Below are 20,728 nucleotides of genomic sequence, written 5' to 3' on the forward strand. Positions count from 1 at the left end.
GTATCCATCAGTACTAACATACCAGTCATGCTATATTTATCCCACCATGTTTCCATATTATCAGTTAAGCCATTTTTTTCCTGTAATGCGATCTCATCTCCAACTCTTCCTATTTCCCATATTTTTATATAGGCACTTAGAGATTTATTGCTCATTTCCTTCCTTTTGCTTTTCTGTTCTTAATTTGCCCTTTACCATTGTTTGTATAGTCCCCCTTTGGTCATCTGTACCTTTCCATTCCCTATATAAAGCCCTCCCAAGAGCTCCATTAGAAGGACCAGAAGTGAACAACCCCAAAGCGGGCATGTCATTCATTCAACTAAATGAAACACCATCCCAGGGATATACTCCAAGAGGTCATAGGATTTCATCCATCTTTAGTAAGATTAAAGACTGACATCACAATATTGGACCAAGTTTCAATGCTCTGTCTCATAAAAGAGACCATTTGCATCAATTCCTTTAAAATCGAGTTACCCTAAGAGTATACAATTTTAAATTGACTATTGCCAGTGGATTCCATGCAGTGGATATGGCCCATTGCACGAAAGCCATAAGTTTAGAAGAGCCAACTGCAACAAGAGAATTTGGAGTATTTTTTTTTTTTTTTTAACATTTCATACCATCTAGAACAGGGGTCAGCAACCTTTCCAAAGTGGTGTGCCAAGTCTTCATTTATTCACTTTAAATTAAAGTTTTGCGTGCCAGTAATACATTTTAACATTTTTTAGGTCTCTCTCTAAGTCACATATATAACAAAACTATGGTCATATGTAAAGTAAACAAGGTTTTCAAAATGTTTAAGAAGCTTCATTTAAAAAAATTAAAATGCTGATCTTACGCCGCCAGCCCACTGCCAGCCTGGGGTTCTGTTCACATAGGCCGGCAGCAGGCTGAGCGGGGCCAATGGCCGGGACCCCAGACCAGCAGTGGGCTGAGCAGCTCAGCCTGCTGACGGCCCCGCCCACACAGAGTGGGTACCTACCTTCTCCCTGGTTCTAGCCCATTCTCTTCCCCTCTCTCTGCACTGAGCTGAGGGTGGGAGTGCACTGAGCACAGGGCTGCGGGTAAAGGAGTAGGCTGAAGGTTGGGGTGTAGGGCCTGGCCAAGAGCTAGACTGAAGGAGGGAGCTCAGGGTTGGGGCAGGAGGTTTGGGTGGAGCACTTACCTGGGCAGCTCCCATTTGGTGCAAGGAGTGCAGGTGGGAATGTGGGGGTGTGTGTGCAGGAGCTCCCGTTTGGTGCTCAGGGTGGGGATGGGAATGTGGGGGGTGCAAGAGTCAGGGCATGGGGTGTGGGCTAGGGTCATAGGGGTGCTCCCAGCCCTCTGTCCAGAGCGGCTCACAGTAGGGGGCTGGAGCGGATATGCCCTGATTCTACCCCCCTTCCCCAAGTCCTCGTCCCCACCTCTTCTCCACCTCCTCCCCGGAGAAGCAAGTGCACTGCGGCTCGGCTTCTCCCCCTCCTCACAAGGGCCATCAGCTAATCGGGGTCTGGGAAGGAGAAGAGGAGGAGGGGCATGAACCCAGCATGCCGAGGGAAGAGGCAAGGGAGAGGGGGGAGCTTGCCTGCCCTGCAGCAGCAGCCAGCAGGACCAAGCTTCTTCATCCTGCCCTCCCCCCTCCCCGGGGTGGGAGGAGAGAAGAGTGGGCCGGGGCAGGCAGGAGTGTTAATGGCACACTGCTGCCTGCTGGGGTCCCAGCCTGGGTTTGGCAGCTGGCTGAGCTGGGCCAGCAGCTGGGACCCGGCAGGCAGCAGCATGCCATTAAAAAAAAAAAAAAATCCGCTCGCGTGCTGTGTTTGGCACACATGGCATAAGTTGCTGACCCCTGGTCTAGAAGATTTGACATGAAAGTAATTTACTTCTGAAGCATAACAGTTTAAGGGCCAAGGACTCTCCCCTTGAGATATTTTGTTGCATCTTTCAGAGGAAAGAATTTTTTCCCCTTTCTCAATTTGCTTTGGAAAACAAGCCACCACCGCCTAGTAGGAAATGAGGTCTACAAATGTTTCTTTTTTTTAAAATCAAGAGCTTGAATGGTGAAAGTATGCACAAACTAGGCTTTCCAGGGAATTACTAGGACAGAGAAATTCTAGATACAGGTAAAGTATACAAACTCAAGTTTTACTAAACTTGATTCCTATGAATGAGGAATTCTTACCCTCTTTGCCTACCAGAGTCCAATCTTACAGCCTTTGACTCCTAACTCAGCATTTAGAGAACAGGATCTTCCATCCTTAGTTATTCAGCCCTTAATGAGCCAGGCAACCCGCTCTCCACCCAAAGTGGATCAAAACCCTAGAAAGATTGTATTAATTCAAACAACGAGGAGTCCTTGTGGCACCTTAGAGGCTAAGAAATGTATTTGGGCATAAGCTTTCGTGGGATATAACCCACTTCATCAGATGCGTGGAGTGGAAAATACAGTATGCAGGTATAAATATACAGCACATGAAAAGACAAGAGTTGCCTTACCAAGTGGGGTCAGTGCTAACAAGGCCAATTCAATCAAAGTGGATGTGGCCCATTCCCAGCAGTTGACAAAAAGGGGTGAGTATCAGAGGGAAAGTTATTTCTTGTAGTCACCCAGCCACTCCCAATTCATGCCTTCCAGTGGCCAAGGTATGTGCTCCCTCCTCCCAGCACAGGGTCAGGGCCAAGGCACTTAACAGTATCTTGAGAGTACCCATGAGAATTCAAGAACTTGTCTACATTTAGGGTTTTAGCCAATGGCATAGCTGCCCCAGTGCACATCCGCAGTGTAGACATGCTCCATTGGTGTAAACCATGACAAGCTCCACTGGGTGCAAGCTGCAGTTTACACCAATGCACTATATCTATATTGGGACAGCTGCATTAGTGGGGCTAGATCTCTAGTATATACAAGGCTTTCTAATTCAAATAAGTTAACTTACCATTAACATTCCTTCTTTGGTAATTTCATTTACCAAATTACCAGTCCAACATTTAGCCTATTAGATTTTTTTTTTGTGCGTACATAATTAGGATTGGTCTAAATCAAATAAGACTTAAAGCAACTCTTGTTCTCCTCCCACTATCTCTCTCATGTGCTGACCTCGTTCAGCCTACACACAGTCAAATTTAGCAAAAATATGCCCCAGACATTAATAAATTTAGGACCGAATTCTTCAGTGGGATGTATGCACAGGGGCTCCCCCAATTAATTCAATGAGAACCCTGCACATGTATGCAGGATTGGCATTAGGACCCTTAATTAGGGTTTTGAGTTCCTTGACTTTTCAGTACATGGGCACAGATATATGTCACATCACAGACTGATTTTTAACAAGATGCTTTCTGCCTGCTGGGAGAGAGCCCAGTTGCCATCTAGGACTACTGTCGCTGAATGTAGACAAAATTAAAGTAGGTACCTGTGACAACTCGCTCACCACAACATATGATGTGGCTAACTGTCTGCCCTGGGGATGAGAGCTGAACAACCTGAGGTTTAAACAGCTTCTACCAAACTAGATCAAAGACTCAAATGCATCAGGAGATAAGTATTAGTGACACTTATGTCAAGGCTTGGAAATATTAGATTTTTATTGCTAAATGTTGATGAACATGGATTTTAATCACATATGCACAAACAGACGAAAAATATTTCCAATGATAAACAAAATTTACAGATAGGCAAAGTAAGAAAAATACAGATTGAGAATTTAACAGAGTTTGATTTAAGGATATTTACTTTGTATATTTGACATGTGATGTTGACAATTTGTATCAACAGTTATAAAGCTTTACCTTTTTTAATCTGAACTACTGTCATTAAATAATTGTCAGACCTCCCACTATTGTCTGATCCCCCATAATTTCCCACAACTGTGAAAATTTAAAATCACTAAAATAAAAAATGCTAAAATAAATATCAATAGTATCCATCAAAATTATAAAAACTAAGAAACAAGTTCTGCCAAGCCTGTTTAAATGCGACAGATGGGAATAACAGATTAATTAAAAGTGTAATGTCTCATCTAGATAAGATTTGCCTATTTGGTTGCAGCCTTCTCCCCATGCCCTACAGATGTCATTTGCCTTAGTTAGCAAGCTCTTTAGGGCAAGCACCATGTCTTCATGTGTCTTTGTACAGTTCCAAGCACAACAGGGCTCTGATCCTGACTGGGGCCACCAGGTACCAATGTAATGTAAACAATGCATCTATATCATCTTAGTTCTTCCTATTTACTAAGGCTCTTCTTTCAGATGCTTTTTCTCATTAAAATGATTCAACATTTAATTTTGTTAAATTATTAAGGTTGTCAAACTAAAATCCTAACAGTTGGATCTGGAAGAGAGAGAATTTTAAGGGATAAATAGCACTGGCTTAAAATAAACTGACTTGTAGCATCTTCCCCAGGGTACCAAAATGAAAGATTTATGTTCAAGCTTTTGGTTGTAGAGACAGCTCTGCAGGTGTTTGCAATGTACTGTACTAATACAAAATAGGTTAGCTTTCATTGTGACATTCTGCTGTAGTTTTCCCTCATTATAAACACTAATAAGTAATAACTGATGACAAAGCATGCAGTTATACCACAGGAGGTACAAGGCTTAAAAACCAATTATTTTCAGCTACCGAAGAAATGTAGGTATTTCTGTATAATCTCACTTCTTTAAATGCTACTCTCTATTAAAATACCTAGGTAGAAAGCTATATTCAGAGCTTTCAGAGGCAAATCTATGTACCACCATCTCTAAGTATCCCTAAGACAAATCACTGCTATATTCCTAATACAGATAAAAAAACATTCCAAGTATATCTTCCATATATTTACCTAGGTTGTTATACTTCACCCATTATTGTGGTTTGTGGGCACTTAGGGTTTGATCCAGAGGCCACGGAAATCCAAAAATCTTTTTAATTTATTTCAGCAGGCTGTTGATCAGGTCCTTATACTTAATATGAAGTTTTGCGAGCACGAGTTAATTACTAAGTACCAACCATACCCTCACTGCTATACGAACCAACATGAAGGCAGCTCATCCCTTAGTTCTTGCTAACATAGCTGCTGACCACCCAAGATCAACAGAATTTGAGTTTACCAGCGCAGTGTGCTGCAACTGGCCAAACAGCAACCTGCTGCTCCAATCCACCCCCTCATTTACATTTTGAGAGCCTACTCTCTTAGCCATTTTGATTCATTCAGAGAAATGAAAATTTGAATGACCTGACCCAACAAAATACAAAAATTACTCCACTTTCAGAACTTCAAGAACAAGAATAAACCCTTGATTTATCAGGATCAGCTGCATGAAACATGGCGCCCAGAGCTAGGAACTCCGAGTCCCACTATGGAAATGACTCATTTTTTTACAGGTTAGATGGGGATTTAAAAAAAGGGGGGGGGGGAAGAGAAGGGGAAAGAGATGGCATCTCATACTAAGCAGCTAGGCTGCCTACCCTGGTCTTCATAAAGCAGGCACAGAATTACCGCCCAAACGCCGCACCTTCTAAGAGTTTTCATTAAAGGCACTTCAATAAATGATATTCAATAAGTAGTAGAGCCCAGAAGCAGAACTGTACTTACAAACTCCTCTCTGCTTCCACCATACCATCACCAACACTCCCTCTTGAGCTTGCTGCTTGCTCCAGGCAGGACCTCCCATCCCTCCTCTAGACTCTACTATGTTTGTTTTTAAATGAAGCCAGTCAGACCCTTGCTCCCAGGTCTGGCTCTATACTGTGTCCTAAACCTTCACATCAATACAGCAAGACTTTCGCTGTGGGACTTCCTACTTGCTGCTGTGAGGTTTCAAACTGAGGAGGAACATTAGGGCAAATATAATTTAACTGCAGACCACAGCACCATGGATCACCACAGGGACTTACAACAACTCCATGCTGGTGAGGTATTTGTAAAGTTACTGCTTGTTCTGAAAAATGATGGTAACCTAGAGGTTCATAAACTATCACAGGGATGGTGGGCTAAGGTAAATCCAACCAGACTCTCACAGTCTCAGGGTCACTGCACCTGTATTCCCTGTCCTCGGGCCAAGCTTATCAGAGGTCACCCATGAGTCTTATGGGGCCTAACTACATCAAGGCTTTACAACCCTTCTGCAAGGATTAGACCCCATTGGGCAGAAGGTCACGTCCATCTGCTGTATTAGAAAGAAAGCCTGAATTTTAAACATACTCAGTGCTATTTATGCCAGAAGTCCTTTCTTTGTCTGTTGGTCTCTGGATAATATAGTTTGAACTAGTATATGCGAATCTCCCCAGGATGGGGTACCTCTCTGACAGGGGTTACAACCTGGCTGATGTGTCTTAATTGCCACTCACTGTTTTTAGTTCCAATGGACCCCAATTATACAGCATAGGGTTGCAATATTTGTCACATTTCCCCACCCCTACCTTACCAGAGAGGTTACATATAATATCAACACACCATAATACAAACTTTATTGTATTAAGTCTTTCAAAGATTTCACACAAAAGTGCCATCACGTGGACTATTGCTTACTTGCTTTAAAAAAAAAATCTCCATTTGACTGGTCAAGAGCAATTCTGCTCTTAGAGCCTTTTTCTACTCCAGCCACTATTTCACTGTGAATCACTCCCAGCAAAGAAGATCTGTCAGTTATCTAAACAAAAAGTTTCCTTGGGAAAAAAAAAAAGTTGTTCCAGGCATTACTGCTTAGTGTCAGCGCCACTTGTTTTTCCTTCAAGATAGTAAATAAGCCTTGATATTTAGATTTTTAATTGGAAATTTTATAAAACCAGAACATATGCTAAGTTGCTTCCTGGAGCAATTTTTTAATTTATAGGCCACACCCTACTCTCAAACAGATTTGAATGAAGAGGTTGACACAAACCTTGCTCTAGCACTGAGTATCTGAACTATGATCCAGATTACTCACGGTGACATTAAGGAGATATTAGATATGCAAAACTAAAAAGGGTTCTAAATGACTGCAAGCTTGACATATTCATTTGCAATTTTTCCTTACAGCCTTGAAAGTGATACTACTGGGAGCTATGACAGATTCAACAGCACCACTTCAAAGGGTGTGTGGGGAAATAGATCTAAAAGCTCCCAGCAGTCCTAAAAAACCCCAAATTCTATCTGAAGGGGAAAATCTTATGGAGACTCTGTCCCCCATCCCACCCTCTTTTATAACAATCACTCTTAATTAACACAGCTATGTGTCATGAAATTAGTTCTTCCATCCTCATTTCAGCCTCCCTTCTCCTGACCAATTCTGATACACACCTGGAGAGGTGGGTTGGATAGGATATGCCACTAAAGGCAGATGGACACATGACTTTTAGAAGGGAGTAGGGATCCTACCACAGCTGAGAGCATAAGAAATTATCTTCAAACAGATTCAGGCAGAGAAATCTAACTAAGCTTTTATATACACACCAGGCCTATTAGTACCAGTATTTATTTCACTCATCATGTAGAATGGGAAGTGGGTACACTTACGTCAGAGACACCCAAAAGGTGGATTTTAGTTTGATCTCAAGGAGGAATAAAGGAAAGGATTTCTAGAAGCTTGAGAAGATGAGAAAAAGCTGTCAACCTCCTCTCCCAACAATGCTGCCTTTCAGAATGGCTATCAAGGTTCATGACTATAAAGGACAGGGGCAAGAAACACCACCACCCTGGAGATGGCTGCGTTTTACTAGGTAAAGAACATGCTACCTGCCTACAGCATATGAAGTGCTTTCAAGCTTGCAGAGATACTATAGAAATCAATAAAATAATAATGTACCTTCAACTCAGAGTTAACAACATTTCTAGATGGTAAAGAGGCTGGATTTCCAAACACGTTGCCTGTGCAAGTCATTTACATTTGAGCAGAGCACAGAGCAAACAGATCGATAAAAATGCAATGAGGCAAATAGAGAAATGTCATCACCTCGAAAAAGGAAGACCAGAGACCACGTGCATCTAACAGCAGAAATGGACACAGACTCACGTTTGTTTTCTGTAAATGCTACATTGCAATGTTTCACTTTAACTTAAATGCAAAAGATTCTTCATAATGCGTAACAGTAGAGGTAAGGAAACGTGATCTCATGGTCAAGGCCCAGAACAGTCTGAAGACTTGGGTTCTTCTATTTCTGGCCCTGTCATGTAATTCTTGTGTGACTTTGGACAGGGTCATCCTCACTGTGTCTATTTTCCCATTTATAAAACAGGAATAATAGTGACAGGAATGTCATGAGTCTAAATGAATATTTGTAGAATGCATTGAGAGCCTCAGAGGGAAGAGAAGCACAAAGTATCAAGAGTTACAAGAATTTACTGTTGGATAGAGATTTTTCTGAAATATCATATCCCTTTTTCCTCTTACTGATCGAACAGGAATCCTATGTGTTGTGCCCTCAGAAGAAAGAGGAGGGCAGCTTGTGGGCACTGCACAGTTCTGAACGCAGCAGGTTAGCCATACTTGCATCAATCAGACTCAACTGTACACGATAACCATTAACGGGGGGGAGGGGGACCTCTCTATGGAGCATTAAAATCCAGATATCATTTTGCTGTCTTTTCACTTAATCCCCATGTCCTCAATAAGTTCTCTCTCTATTGCCAAACATATTTGGAAGTCTGCAATGATGAGTTAATGATTCAGAAGTCAAGAAATAGCTCTGCTCTGTACCAGAAATAACTACCATTCAGTGTTCAATTCAAGAACAAAATTCTGGATCACACTATCCGTAAAATACAATAAGCAAAGGCTTCTCATTCTGACAGTCTATTTCAGGCTTCATTTGCCAGAAGTTTTATGAGACATTAACCAACCGTCAAAATTGCACATTTCTCATTTTAAAAGAAGTAGTTTTGCTTTTCTTTAAAAAAAAAGAAGAAGAAGATGTGCCACTGGCTTACGACACCTTATATTTAATAATCCCACATTGCTTGTTTGCTTTGATTGATTTTTTTAAAGCTAGATATTAACAAGATTTCCATATAGATTGTATAGACAGGAGATCTAGTCCCCTGTTGTGTCGTTGAGAATGTATTGTAATGCAGGAGGCATTTAGGTCCTTAAGGAACTAGAGCACCTGCTGGGACAGAAGCCTGCCTGCTCAGGATAACATCGTCTTGAGTAAGGGAGGCTCTTTGGGAGGGCTAGGAAGAGGCTTGAAAATAGGAGACCCCAGGGCCACAAGGTTAGATATCGCGCGCGCGGGGGGGAACGGACGACAGGAGACTTACTATCCACTAGGTCAGCTAGCAGCTGTTATCCAAGAGCAGAGTCCCCAACTGGACTGCATCAATAGAAGAATACAAGGGCGTATAGCATTGCATACACAGAATACACTCATCATTTGCAACACAGTGAGGTTAGAAAAGCAAGTCAGATTTAGCTGGCGGAAGGTAGAGTCTGCAAATGTGTTACAAGCCCACAGCGATAGGTGGCCCTGGAGTTAGCCACCAAAGGAAGGGGACTGTCCTGAGACTCAGGCTATGTTTGCACTGTGCACCTTACAGCGGCACAGCTGTACTGTACACTGTGTAGCCACTCTGTCAGCAGGAGAGCCCTCTCCTGCTGACAAAATAAAACCACCCCCAAAGAGGGGCGGTAGCATTCTCCACACCAGCACTTTTCAACAGTAAAGCTTGTCTGTCGGGGGGGGGGGGGTTCACACCACCAAATCGACAAAAATTTTACTGAAGGAAGTGCAGTGTAGACATAGCCTAACTTTTTGGAAAATCCCATCCAGCAGGGAAAGCTGATACTCTGAAAGCATGGACAGTGTTGAATTATTAGGCAAGAGCATTCTCTGAAGGGGCAGCCAAGGTGCCAGCAAGAGAGAAGTGCTAAGAGTCACAGTAGTTACTAACTCCATGAGAAACACATGGTAGCAGCAATACAGTGCTGCAGTTTTTTCATGGATAGACTGAAGTAGACAGGGGGCGGAAAAAGGTAGAACTTTGAGAAAGCAAGTGTTAGAAGTTGTACAAGTGCACTCAAAAAGGAACAACTAATTTAAAGGGCAGGGTGTATATGTTGCCTGGAAAATACTCAAGTGGTTCCATTTAGCACTAGAGTAGATTTATCCCAGTTGCCAAGAAAGCAAGTAGGGGATTAAAAATAGCCATCCTGAATTAACAGTAAAATGAAAAGAGTATTACAGCAGAAATCTTTTGAGAAGAGATGGAAGAGGAAAAGAAGAAGCCAAAGTTCAATGAGTTATCTAGAGCATGTAAGGTAATAATCACTGAAGCAAAAAATGCAAGAGGGAGAGCATGGTTGCTAGAGAGGAACAACAAATTATTTTTTAAACATACTGAAGGGAAGAGGTTACTGTAGGATCATTACAGAACTTAAGCAGAGAAAAACCTCATCAAGAGACATGGATCAGGGGGTAAGAATGAAGTTTTCTATAATATTTACCTTTGGGGGCCATGAACGTGGTCAAATAAATAAGTTACAAGAAGGTATGGAATGAATGATATAACCACTATCATTGTACAAAAAGAAAAGGAGTACTTGTGGCACCTTAGAGACTAACAAATTTATTTGAGCATAGATTTCGTGGGCTAAAGCCCACTTCATCAGATGCATGCAGTGGAAAATACAGCAGGAAGTAGAGTGGAGTGAGTAGGGGACGAGAACTGAGGAGCTTATTAGCACCGTCGTGTCCAGGAAGTGGATCTCCTGTGTGGACTGGTCCAGGTTGAGGTTGATGGTGGGATGGAAATTGTTGAAATCATGGTAGAATTCCTCAAGGGCTTCTTTTCCATGGGTCCAGATGATGAAGATGTCATCAATGTAGCACACGTAGAGGAGGGGCGTTAGGGACAAGAGCTGAGGAAGCGTTGCTCTAAGTCTCTCTCGGGGCCTCTCCTTCTGCCCCTTCACCCCCACGAACATGATATAGTTCTGTGGTGACCTAGAATCCTATTTTCGACACCTCCAACTCAAGGAATGTTTCCAACACACCTCTGAACATATTAATGCACAGAGAGCTTCCTACCAAGACTACAAAAAGAAGGATTCTGGGTGGACTCCTCCTAAAGGTCAAAACAACAGACTGGACTTCTACATAGAGTGCTTCCGCCGACATGCACGGGCTGAAATTGTGGAAAAGCTGCATCACTTGCCCCATAACCTCAGCCATGCAGACCACAACGCCATCCACAGCCTCAGAAACAACTCTGACATCATAATCAAAAATGCTGACAAAGGAGGTGCTGTCGTCATCATGACTAGGTCGGAATATGAACAGGAGGCTGCTTGGCAGCTCTCCAACACCGCTTTCTACAAGCCATTACCCTCTGATCCCACTGAGGGTTACCAAAAGAAACTATAGCATTTGCTCAAGAAACTCCCCGAAAAAGCACAAGAACAAATCTGCACAGACACACCCCTGGAACCCCAACCAGGGGTATTCTATCTGCTACCCAAGATCCATAAACCTGGAAATCCTGGGCGCCCCATCACCTCAGGCATTGGCACCCTGATAGCAGGATTGTCTGGCTATGTAGACTCCCTCCTCAGGCCCTACGCTACGACCACTGACTTCCTGAGGAAACTACAATCCATCGGTGACCTTCCTGAAAACACCATCCCGGCCACTATGGATGCAGAAGCTCTCTACACCAACATTCCACACAAAGATGGACTACAAGCCATCAGGAACAGTATCCCTGATGATGTCACGGCAAACCTGGTGGCTGAACTTTGTGGACTTTGTCCTCACCCATAACTATTTCACATTGGGGGACAATGTATACCTTCAAATCAGTGGCATTGCTATGGGTACCCGCATGGCCCCACAGGATGCCAACATTTTTATGGCTGACTTAGAACAAAGCTTCCTCAGCTCTCGTCCCCTAATGCCCCTACTCTACTTGCGCTACATTGATGACATCATAATCTGGACCCATAGAAAAGAAGCCCTTGAGGAATTCCACCACGATTTCAACAATTTCCATCCCACCATCAACCTCAGCCTGGACCAGTCCACACAAGAGATCCACTTCCTGGACACTACAGTGCTAATAAGCAACGGTCACATAACCACCACCCTATACCGGAAACCTACTGACCGCTATACTTACTTACATGCCTCCAGCTTTCATCCAGACCACACCACAGGATCCATTGTCTACAGCCAAGCTCTACAATGCAACTGCATTTGCTCCAACCCCTCAGACAGAGACAAACACCGACAAGATCTCTATCAAGCATTCTGACAACTACAATACCCACCTGCTGAACTGAAGAAACAGATTGACAGAGCCAGAAGAGTACCCAGAAGTCACCTACTACAGGACAGGCCCAACAAAGAAAATAACAGAACGCCACTCACCTTCAGCCCCCAACTAAAACCTCTCCAATGTATCATCAAGGATCTACAACCTATCCTGAAGGACGACCCATCATTCTCACAGATCTTGGGAGACAGGCCAGTCCTTGCTTACAGACAGCCCCCCAACCTAAAGCAAATACTCACCAGCAACCACACACCACACAACAGAGCCACTAAGCCAGGAACCTATCCTTGCAACAAAGCCCGTTGCCAACTCTGTCCACATATCTATTCAGGGGACACCATCATAGGGCCTAATCACATCAGCCACACTATCAGAGGCTCATTCACCTGCACATCTACCAATGTGATATATGCCATCATGTGCCAGCAATGCCCCTCTGCCATGTACATTGGTCAAACTGGACAGTCTCTACGTAAAAGAATAAATGGACACAAATCAGATGTCAAGAATTATAACATTCATAAACCAGTCGGAGAACATTTCAATCTCTCTGGTCACTTGATTACAGACCTAAAAATGGCAATACTTCAACAAAAAAACTTCAAAAACAGACTCCAACAGGAGACTGCTGAATTGGAATTAATTTGCAAACTGGATACAATTAACTTAGGCTTGAATAGAGACTGGGAGTGGATGTGTCATTACACAAAGTAAAACTATTTCCCCATGTTTATTCCCCCCCCCACACACTCACATACACACACACACTGTTCCTCAGATGTTCTTGTCAACTGCTGGAAGTGGCCCACCTTGATCATCACTACAAAAGGTTCACTCCCCCTCCCACTGGTAATAGCTCACCTTAAGTGATCACTCTGGGTACAGTGTGTATGGTAACACCCATTGTTTCATGTTCTCTATGTATATAAATCTCCCCACTGTATTTTCCACTGAATGCATCCGATGAAGTGAGCTGTAGCTCATGAAAGCTTATGCTCAAATAAATTTGTTAGTCTCTAAGGTGCCACGAGTACTCCTTTTCTTTTTGCGAATACAGACTAACACGGCTGCTACTCTGAAACCTATCATTGTACAGTGATTGCAAGCATAAAATCTTACACCCCAATTAATCTTCATGCCTCAATGATTCATAACCAGTGCCCAGAATATCAGTAGAGCTGCATGTGAACTGGCAATCCCACTAACATACATTTGTTTTACACCCGGGATCAGCCTGGACACCTGAAAATTTTATGTTCTATTAGTTTTGTTGTTTTTAAAATACCATACATCACCATATTATGCAATCACCTTAGAATTTGAGGGGTACCCTCCCTTGAAGAAAGCAGTGGGCGCAATCCAACAAGTGTGCAGTTTTACGGTTGGTAAAATCATGGAGACTATTATAAATAGATTGACAGAATGGGTTATCAAAACCTCCATGATCTTACATAAAATAAATCCCAAACCAAGCTACTTGCTGATGAAGACATCACATGTATTCCAGCTACACTATCATTTAAACTTGTGACAAAATCCCCACACAGAGGCCAAAACTTCTGAACAAGGACACCAAAAAGTAAAGCACTTAATCAGGATTGAAGTATCTCTCCTTAGGCATGCTAGTATGGAAATTTCTGGCATGGATTCTTAGGCTGGCTAGCCTGAACATGGATATACAAACTGGACAGCAAACTGGATAGATGATCATAAGCAGAGATCATTGTAAATATTAACAGCTCTGAATGGAGAGAATTCACCAGTATCTGGAGTTGCAGATGGTGCTCTTCATTTGGTCTACTGTCTAAAGTAGGAATGTGCCTGTGGAAAGGGTACGCTAACACTTTGCACTATTCTAGCACCAAGGATTTCGAAGAGTCAAATATTTACTTAATTCTCCGTATCCCAGTAAGGTGGGCAGGGCTCATTATACCCATTTTACAGCGAGAAACTGGTAACAGTTTTTAAATGATTTGTTCAAGGTCAGAGCAAGTCCGTGACAAAAGGACAGAACCTAGGAATCCCAATCTCAGTCCTCTGATTGAACTGCTCCCAAATTTGGTGACAGACAAGAAGTTGGAAACAACACTGATACCTTCAAAAAGATTTAAACATATCAGAATCATACGAGTTAGAGAGGGAAGAGAATATCATTAATAGGTCATGGTAGCCCATCTCCCTAAGGCAGGGCAGGATTGTTCCATATTGCATATTTACTAGTTTAAACATGAATGTTCCAGTAAGCGGGTCTTCCACCATTTCTCTAGAGGGACAATTTCACAGTCAAATAGTTCATTGTCAAGATATTCCTTCCTGACAGGTAGCCTAGATTTCCCTTTTCTTATTACAGGTCCCAAAAACACCAAGGGAATGGGTGTGACAACCTATGAAATGGCTGGTGGATTCTAGCAGGAGCAAACATACATAGATATATTGCGGAACTAAGTCAGAAGGCAAACTCTGCATCAGAGAGGCTCTATAAAAAGGAAAGGAGTACTTGTGGCACCTTAGAGACTAACCAATTTGAGCATGAGCTTTCGTGAGCTACAGCTCACTGTAGCTCACGAAAGCTCATGCTCAAATAAATTGGTTAGTCTCTAAGGTGCCACAAGTACTCCTTTTCTTTTTGCAAAGACAGACTAACACAGCTGTTACTCTGAAACCAGTCTATAAAAAGGGAAGTTCTACACCACCCCTGGGAGCAACTTACCTTGCTATGCATGGAGAGGGAACAGGGAAGAAATTTTAAACAAGCTATGAAAGATACCTAGCTTTAATGATACAAAGAACATCTTAGGTTTGTAGAATTGGGAGAAAGACTCTGAAAGATCCTAATTATGGGAGTTCACCAACATATGGAAGGCTCTATTCAAGTTAAGATGCAAACGGACACAAGGGAAATAATGTGTCTGTGGCTACACTCCACAGTATGCGGATACTCAGCTCAAAGTCTTTTCATCAGACCCAGACATCCTTCACCAACCTCTTGGTGTCTGGGAGAGCTCAGACTTAAATGTAAGCAAGGTGGTTGAAGTTGAGTGGCAAGGAAAGACAATTAAGACTCTAATTACCCAGTAAAATAAGGTAATCAGCTTCACCATTATCAACATGCCCCATAATGTTGGGGGTCTTAGATGCCTCACTGCTTCTATATTGCCAGCTTTATCAGTGGACACATACACCTCATCCACACCCATGAATCCTCCTAAGGCTGGTCAAGATTACACTCTTTTGCCTTCTTTACTTCTAGATTTAACCATTGTAATAGGATCAATCTAGGACTAACCATAAAAGCCACCTGGAGGTTACAGCTACAGCAGGGAGCAGCTGCCCTCCTGAATGGAACAAGAGAAAAAAAAATATACCACATCCATGCTCCGCAACCTGCACTGGCTGATAGATGAAATTCAAAGTGTTGATCACTATTCACAAATCCTTTAATGTCCTAGGGCCCCACTTACTTTAAAGACCAGCCTCTCCATCTCTGACCCAACCCTGTACAGATCACTCAAACTCATTGTCCCAATATAAGGTTGTTAGTAGCCAGAAGCAGGCTGTTCTCAAAGCACCTGCACCCAACAGAAATACATTTAACCATATCCTGCTGCATCTTTTCACCCAAATTTTATCTGTTTATGAGCTATGAAATCCTGGGCTTTTAGCCAACTGGCCTCATCTCCTTCAAAGCTGCAAGTTAAACAATTCTAAATAAAAGAAGCAAAAATGCCAGTCTTGTGTATTACCATATTTAAGCCACAGAGTACACCCAGAGACCACAGGCACCCTATAAATATATGTAAATAACGTGACCACCACCAAAAGCATACCTCATGCACCTCTACAGAAGCAACATCAGTTCTATCGAAAGGACCACAACTCTGCTCCCCGCCCTCTTTGACACTCCCCAAACCAGATCAACCTCACTAGTGGCCTTCTGCTCTTAGGGCTGCTCTCTTCACCTAGGACTTCTACTAATGAGAAGAAATAAGGCTTGCAGGGAGGCTAGATATAGGCCCATCTGATCGCCAGTGGCAGAAAATTCCATAGGCAAGGGCTTTTAATAGGAAACGCTGCCCACAACCTCCTAGGGAAGAAACAAAGCTAGAAATCAGAGGTCCTTTCTCTGCCATCCCTCTCCCAAATGATACATATTTAGGATTTTCTGCCCCAGGAGGTGCTGGCAGAATCTACTTCACTGGGTTCTAAGAAAAAAGAATCAAAGAGTTCCATCTCAGCGTAGAAATGGGATTAGGTGCAAGAGTCACAGTGAATGACATTCACTGGCACTAGGTTTAAACTAAGAGAAGGAATTTCCCTCCAGCATGTATAGGCTGAGACCTCCAGGGAGGAGTCTGCTCTCCTCCAGGACACAGTACAACTGAGAATTTATTAGGTTCACATGGCCATATCCCACAAGCTGTAGCTCACACAAGCTCATGCTCAAATAAATTGGTTAGTCTCTAAGGTGCCACAAGTACTCCTTTTCTTTTTGCGAATACAGACTAGCACAGCTGTTACTCTGAAAATTGCTTCACTGTGATTGAAGGAGGGTAATCAACACTGGGGACCTTGATCCCTATCTCCTGCATCCATTCTTAATGGTTCACTTGGAGCATAGTTAATAGTGCAGAAGAAATAAGCAATTTCATCAATTAAAATCAATGTAACAAAACCCTAACATTCCGACAGCAGCACTACAAAAAGGCATCCAGCATAGGAACAGATCTAATTTAGCCTGCCAGCACAGTCCAGCCGAAGCCTGAATCTTACAGATAGGTCACACCCATGAATGCTATACTGCAAGAAACTGTTTGTCTCTCTCCATATCAAAAAACAGCTGGACATTTCTAAAATTAAGCCAAATTATTCAAGTGTAAGGGTGTTGATTTCCCCCTCACAAAGAAATTAGCACTCATAGCAACAGTGCAAATGAAGGCTGCAGATTTTCAGTGAAGTGCAATCACACTGTTTTTAATGAATGCACAGCTATATTAGCGTTTAGTGCAACTACTATCTGGGCACATGCTACCATGGGAAGGCACAGTCAATGGTGCACAAAAAACTGCAGAGACAGCACCACACCTGGTGGGCTGATGGCACTGAATCACAGTACCCCACCTTGTTTACTACTGGGCCAGATGTAAACACAGTGACAGGCACTGCCTCATTCAAGCCACCTGCTGCTTTCATGCACCTAGAACCTCATATAATGAATTCCCTCTAATGGCTTTTCTAAAAGCCACCCAAGCTCTGTTCACCAGGTGAAGTGTAGGAGCATGACAGCTGTGGGTTTTTCTGCAGAGGTCACCTGAGGGTTGATTAAACTGGTATCACACAGGGAAAAAAAAATCCTGCAGTTTTTGCAGCTCAAGAACGCAGGGCTCAGAAAGCAGCACAGCCGTGGAGCAGCACACAGGACAGAGAAAGACAGAGGATTGCAAGTGCTGCACATGTAAAACAAATAAAACCCATTCCAGCACAAACACAAACTCATCCCCTTATGCACACACCCTACCCCATACCAATACACACCCCCAGCACATCCCACTGCAGCCCTATAATCCACACACCCTTTATCACAATACCATTGAACAGATCCTATGATATGAAGAGTCTGAACCACACACTCCCCTTTTCCCTACATCCACACACACCCCATCTCACCACCCCATAATAATCAGCACCTCATGGACATCCCTATCCCCACACCCACAAGCCTATAGTCTCTATACCCTGCACACACCCATATGCATCCATACCCCATATCAGTGTGCACCCTGCCAACAACCATGCCTTACCCCCTCTCACTTGCCACATATATATACCCCCCAACCCCAGCCCACCCTCTTTTGCACTTGCCCCTTCACCCCAGTCCCAATCTCTCATACTACCCTACATCCTCATAAACCCCTGTTCAGATACCCCCAGCAACCCTCCCCCACAGCATGTCTGACACCAACACCCCACAGTGGGGGGGGCATTAAAACCCAACACCACTAGCACAGACCCCCCCCCAAAGAACCCCAACCCAGCAGGGGGAGTGGGATGCAGTGGAGCTGTGAGGAAGGGCCTCAGCGGAGAGGGGAGGGGGGAGGTTAGCGCTATAAGGTGGGTTTCAGGGGGAAGGGGACACAGTAGGGGTGGAGCTGTGAGGGGAGAGGACACAGACCACCACCCCCCGCTGGGGGACATGGTGAGGGTGGGGCTGTGAGGGGGGTCTCAGAGGAGAAGGGGACACCAGGGGGTGGGGCTGTGAGGGGGCCACACGGACCCCAGCCCAGCGGGGGGGGAGGACGCCGGGGGGGGGCTGTGAGGGGGCCACACGGACCCCAGCCCAGCGGGGGGGGGAGGACGCCGGGGGGGGGGCTGTGAGGGGGCCACACGGACCCCAGCCCAGCGGGGGGGGGAGGACGCCGGGGGGGGGCTGTGAGGGGGCCACACGGACCCCAGCCCAGCGGGGGGGGGAGGACGCCGGGGGGGGGCTGTGAGGGGGCCACACGGACCCCAGCCCAGCGGGGGGGGGAGGACGCCGGGGGGGGGGGGGGCTGTGAGGGGGCCACACGGACCCCAGCCCAGCGGGGGGGGGAGGACGCCGGGGGGGGGGGGGCTGTGAGGGGGCCACACGGACCCCAGCCCAGCGGGGGGGGGAGGACGCCGGGGGGGGGGGGGCTGTGAGGGGGCCACACGGACCCCAGCCCAGCGGGGGGGGGAGGACGCCGGGGGGGGGGGGCTGTGAGGGGGCCACACGGACCCCAGCCCAGCGGGGGGGGGGAGGACGCCGGGGGGGGGGGGGGCTGTGAGGGGGCCACACGGACCCCAGCCCAGCGGGGGGGGGAGGACGCCGGGGGGGGGCTGTGAGGGGGCCACACGGACCCCAGCCCAGCGGGGGGGGAGGACGCCGGGGGGGGGGGGCTGTGAGGGGGCCACACGGACCCCAGCCCAGCGGGGGGGGGCTGTGAGGGGGCAGTGCGGGGGGGGGGGGAAACAGGTGCCGGGGGGGGGGGGGGCCGCACCTACCTCTCCGCCATCTTCCCCGGCAGCTCGCTAGCGCGCGGCAGGCTGGGTGCGCAGAGCGGCGGCCCCCGCCCGCCAGCCCATGGCCCCAGCGGCTCCGGCTCCCGACACCGACTGAGGCTCCGGCTCCGGCTGCAGCCCCGCCGCGTCCCCCCGTCACCATCGACAACCTGACCTCACCCGGCCGCAGCCAACCAGGCGCCGCGGGGGGCGGGGCCTGCAGCCCAAGCCCCGCCCCCCCGCCCAGGTGCTCATGGGAGGTGTAGTTCCTGCCCGGGGAGGCAGGGGCTGCAGCAGCTACAGCCCACCTGTGGGCAACAGCTGGGCCCAGTCCATAGCACTCACCTGTAATCGCCTGCTGCTCCCCTAACTCTGCCTGTTCCAATCTATTTCTGTCCTAGAATTTCCTAGAATCTGCCCATTTCTGCCCTCTGCTAGTCCCCCTACCAATGGTGCTGGAACAATGTGTACAGTGGGGGTGCTGAGAGCCCTTCAACCAACCTGTAAACCCGGGATAGGATGGAAACCGCTGCAAGCTAAGGGGTGCTGTGGCACCCCCACCACCCTTAGTTACAGCACCTAGGCCCCCTACTCACATTCCAGCCCCTGTATTTTAATCACCTGGGAGCCCCACATTCAGGAAGTGGGGCCTATTGTGCTAGGTGCTGTACAAACGAAACGGGTGACATTGAAGGGCCTGTGATATGCAGGCAGTCGGACCAAATGATCTCTTGGTTCCTTCTAGTCTTAAACTCTCTATAAACAAAAAGACAATCCCTGCATTGGAGAGTTTACAGTCCAAATAACTCTAGTCTTTAATCAACCCCATTTAATTTGACTTTACACAATCTAGTTGTTTATAATCTACCTATTTTTAGCGACATTTTGCACACTTCATACTAACTGGTGGTGGATTATTTTTAATTGTGCTGCTGCACTTAAGACGTATTTTTAAATTATGTTAGGGTACCTGGTGCATACAGAGTAGGGGTTTTAGGATTTCTATAATGCAATTTGTTATCCTTATTTTAACAATACAAATATTATTTGAATTACAGTAGCATTTAGAAGCTTCACTCAAGATCAGGGCCCCATTGTGCTAGGCACTGTATACAAAACTTTGCATTGGTCTTCATGGCTGAGGATGTGAGGGAGATCCCTAAACCTAAGCCATTCTTTCTGGTGGAAAATCTGAGGAACTGTCCCAAACTGAAGTATCATTAGGAGAGTTTTTGGAACAAATTGATAAACTAAACAGTATTAAGTCACCAGGACCAGAGGGTATTCACCCAAGAGTTCTGAAGGAACTCAAATGTGAAATTGCTGAATTACTGACTGTGGTATATAACCAGCTTATGTACCAGATGACAGGAGGATAGCTTATGTGAGGCCAATTTTTACAAAAGGTTCCAGATGAGATCCCGGCAATTTCAGGCTGGTAAGCCTAACTTCAGTACCAGCCATGAAACCATAATAAAGAACAGAATTGTCAGATACATAGATTAACATGA

The 20,728-nt window shown here is 45.3% G+C and overlaps 1 protein-coding gene across 3 annotated transcripts in view; it reads right to left on the bottom strand.

Annotated features, from left to right (window-relative positions):
* The window catches only part of ARHGAP39 (Rho GTPase activating protein 39), a 423,047-nt gene extending 403,633 nt beyond the window's left edge, over positions 1-19,414 (bottom strand). For all 3 annotated transcript variants that reach the window (XM_073329927.1, XM_073329928.1, XM_073329926.1), the window contains exon 1: positions 19,221-19,414. In XM_073329927.1, coding sequence (XP_073186028.1) covers positions 19,221-19,231 — 11 coding nt within the window. In that variant the 5' untranslated portion in view covers positions 19,232-19,414. The remainder of the gene's footprint in view (positions 1-19,220) is intronic.
* Positions 19,415-20,728: the final 1,314 nt, after the last annotated feature.

Source organism: Lepidochelys kempii, chromosome 2, assembly GCF_965140265.1.
Source record: "Lepidochelys kempii isolate rLepKem1 chromosome 2, rLepKem1.hap2, whole genome shotgun sequence".
Classification (NCBI taxonomy): Eukaryota; Metazoa; Chordata; order Testudines; family Cheloniidae; genus Lepidochelys; species Lepidochelys kempii.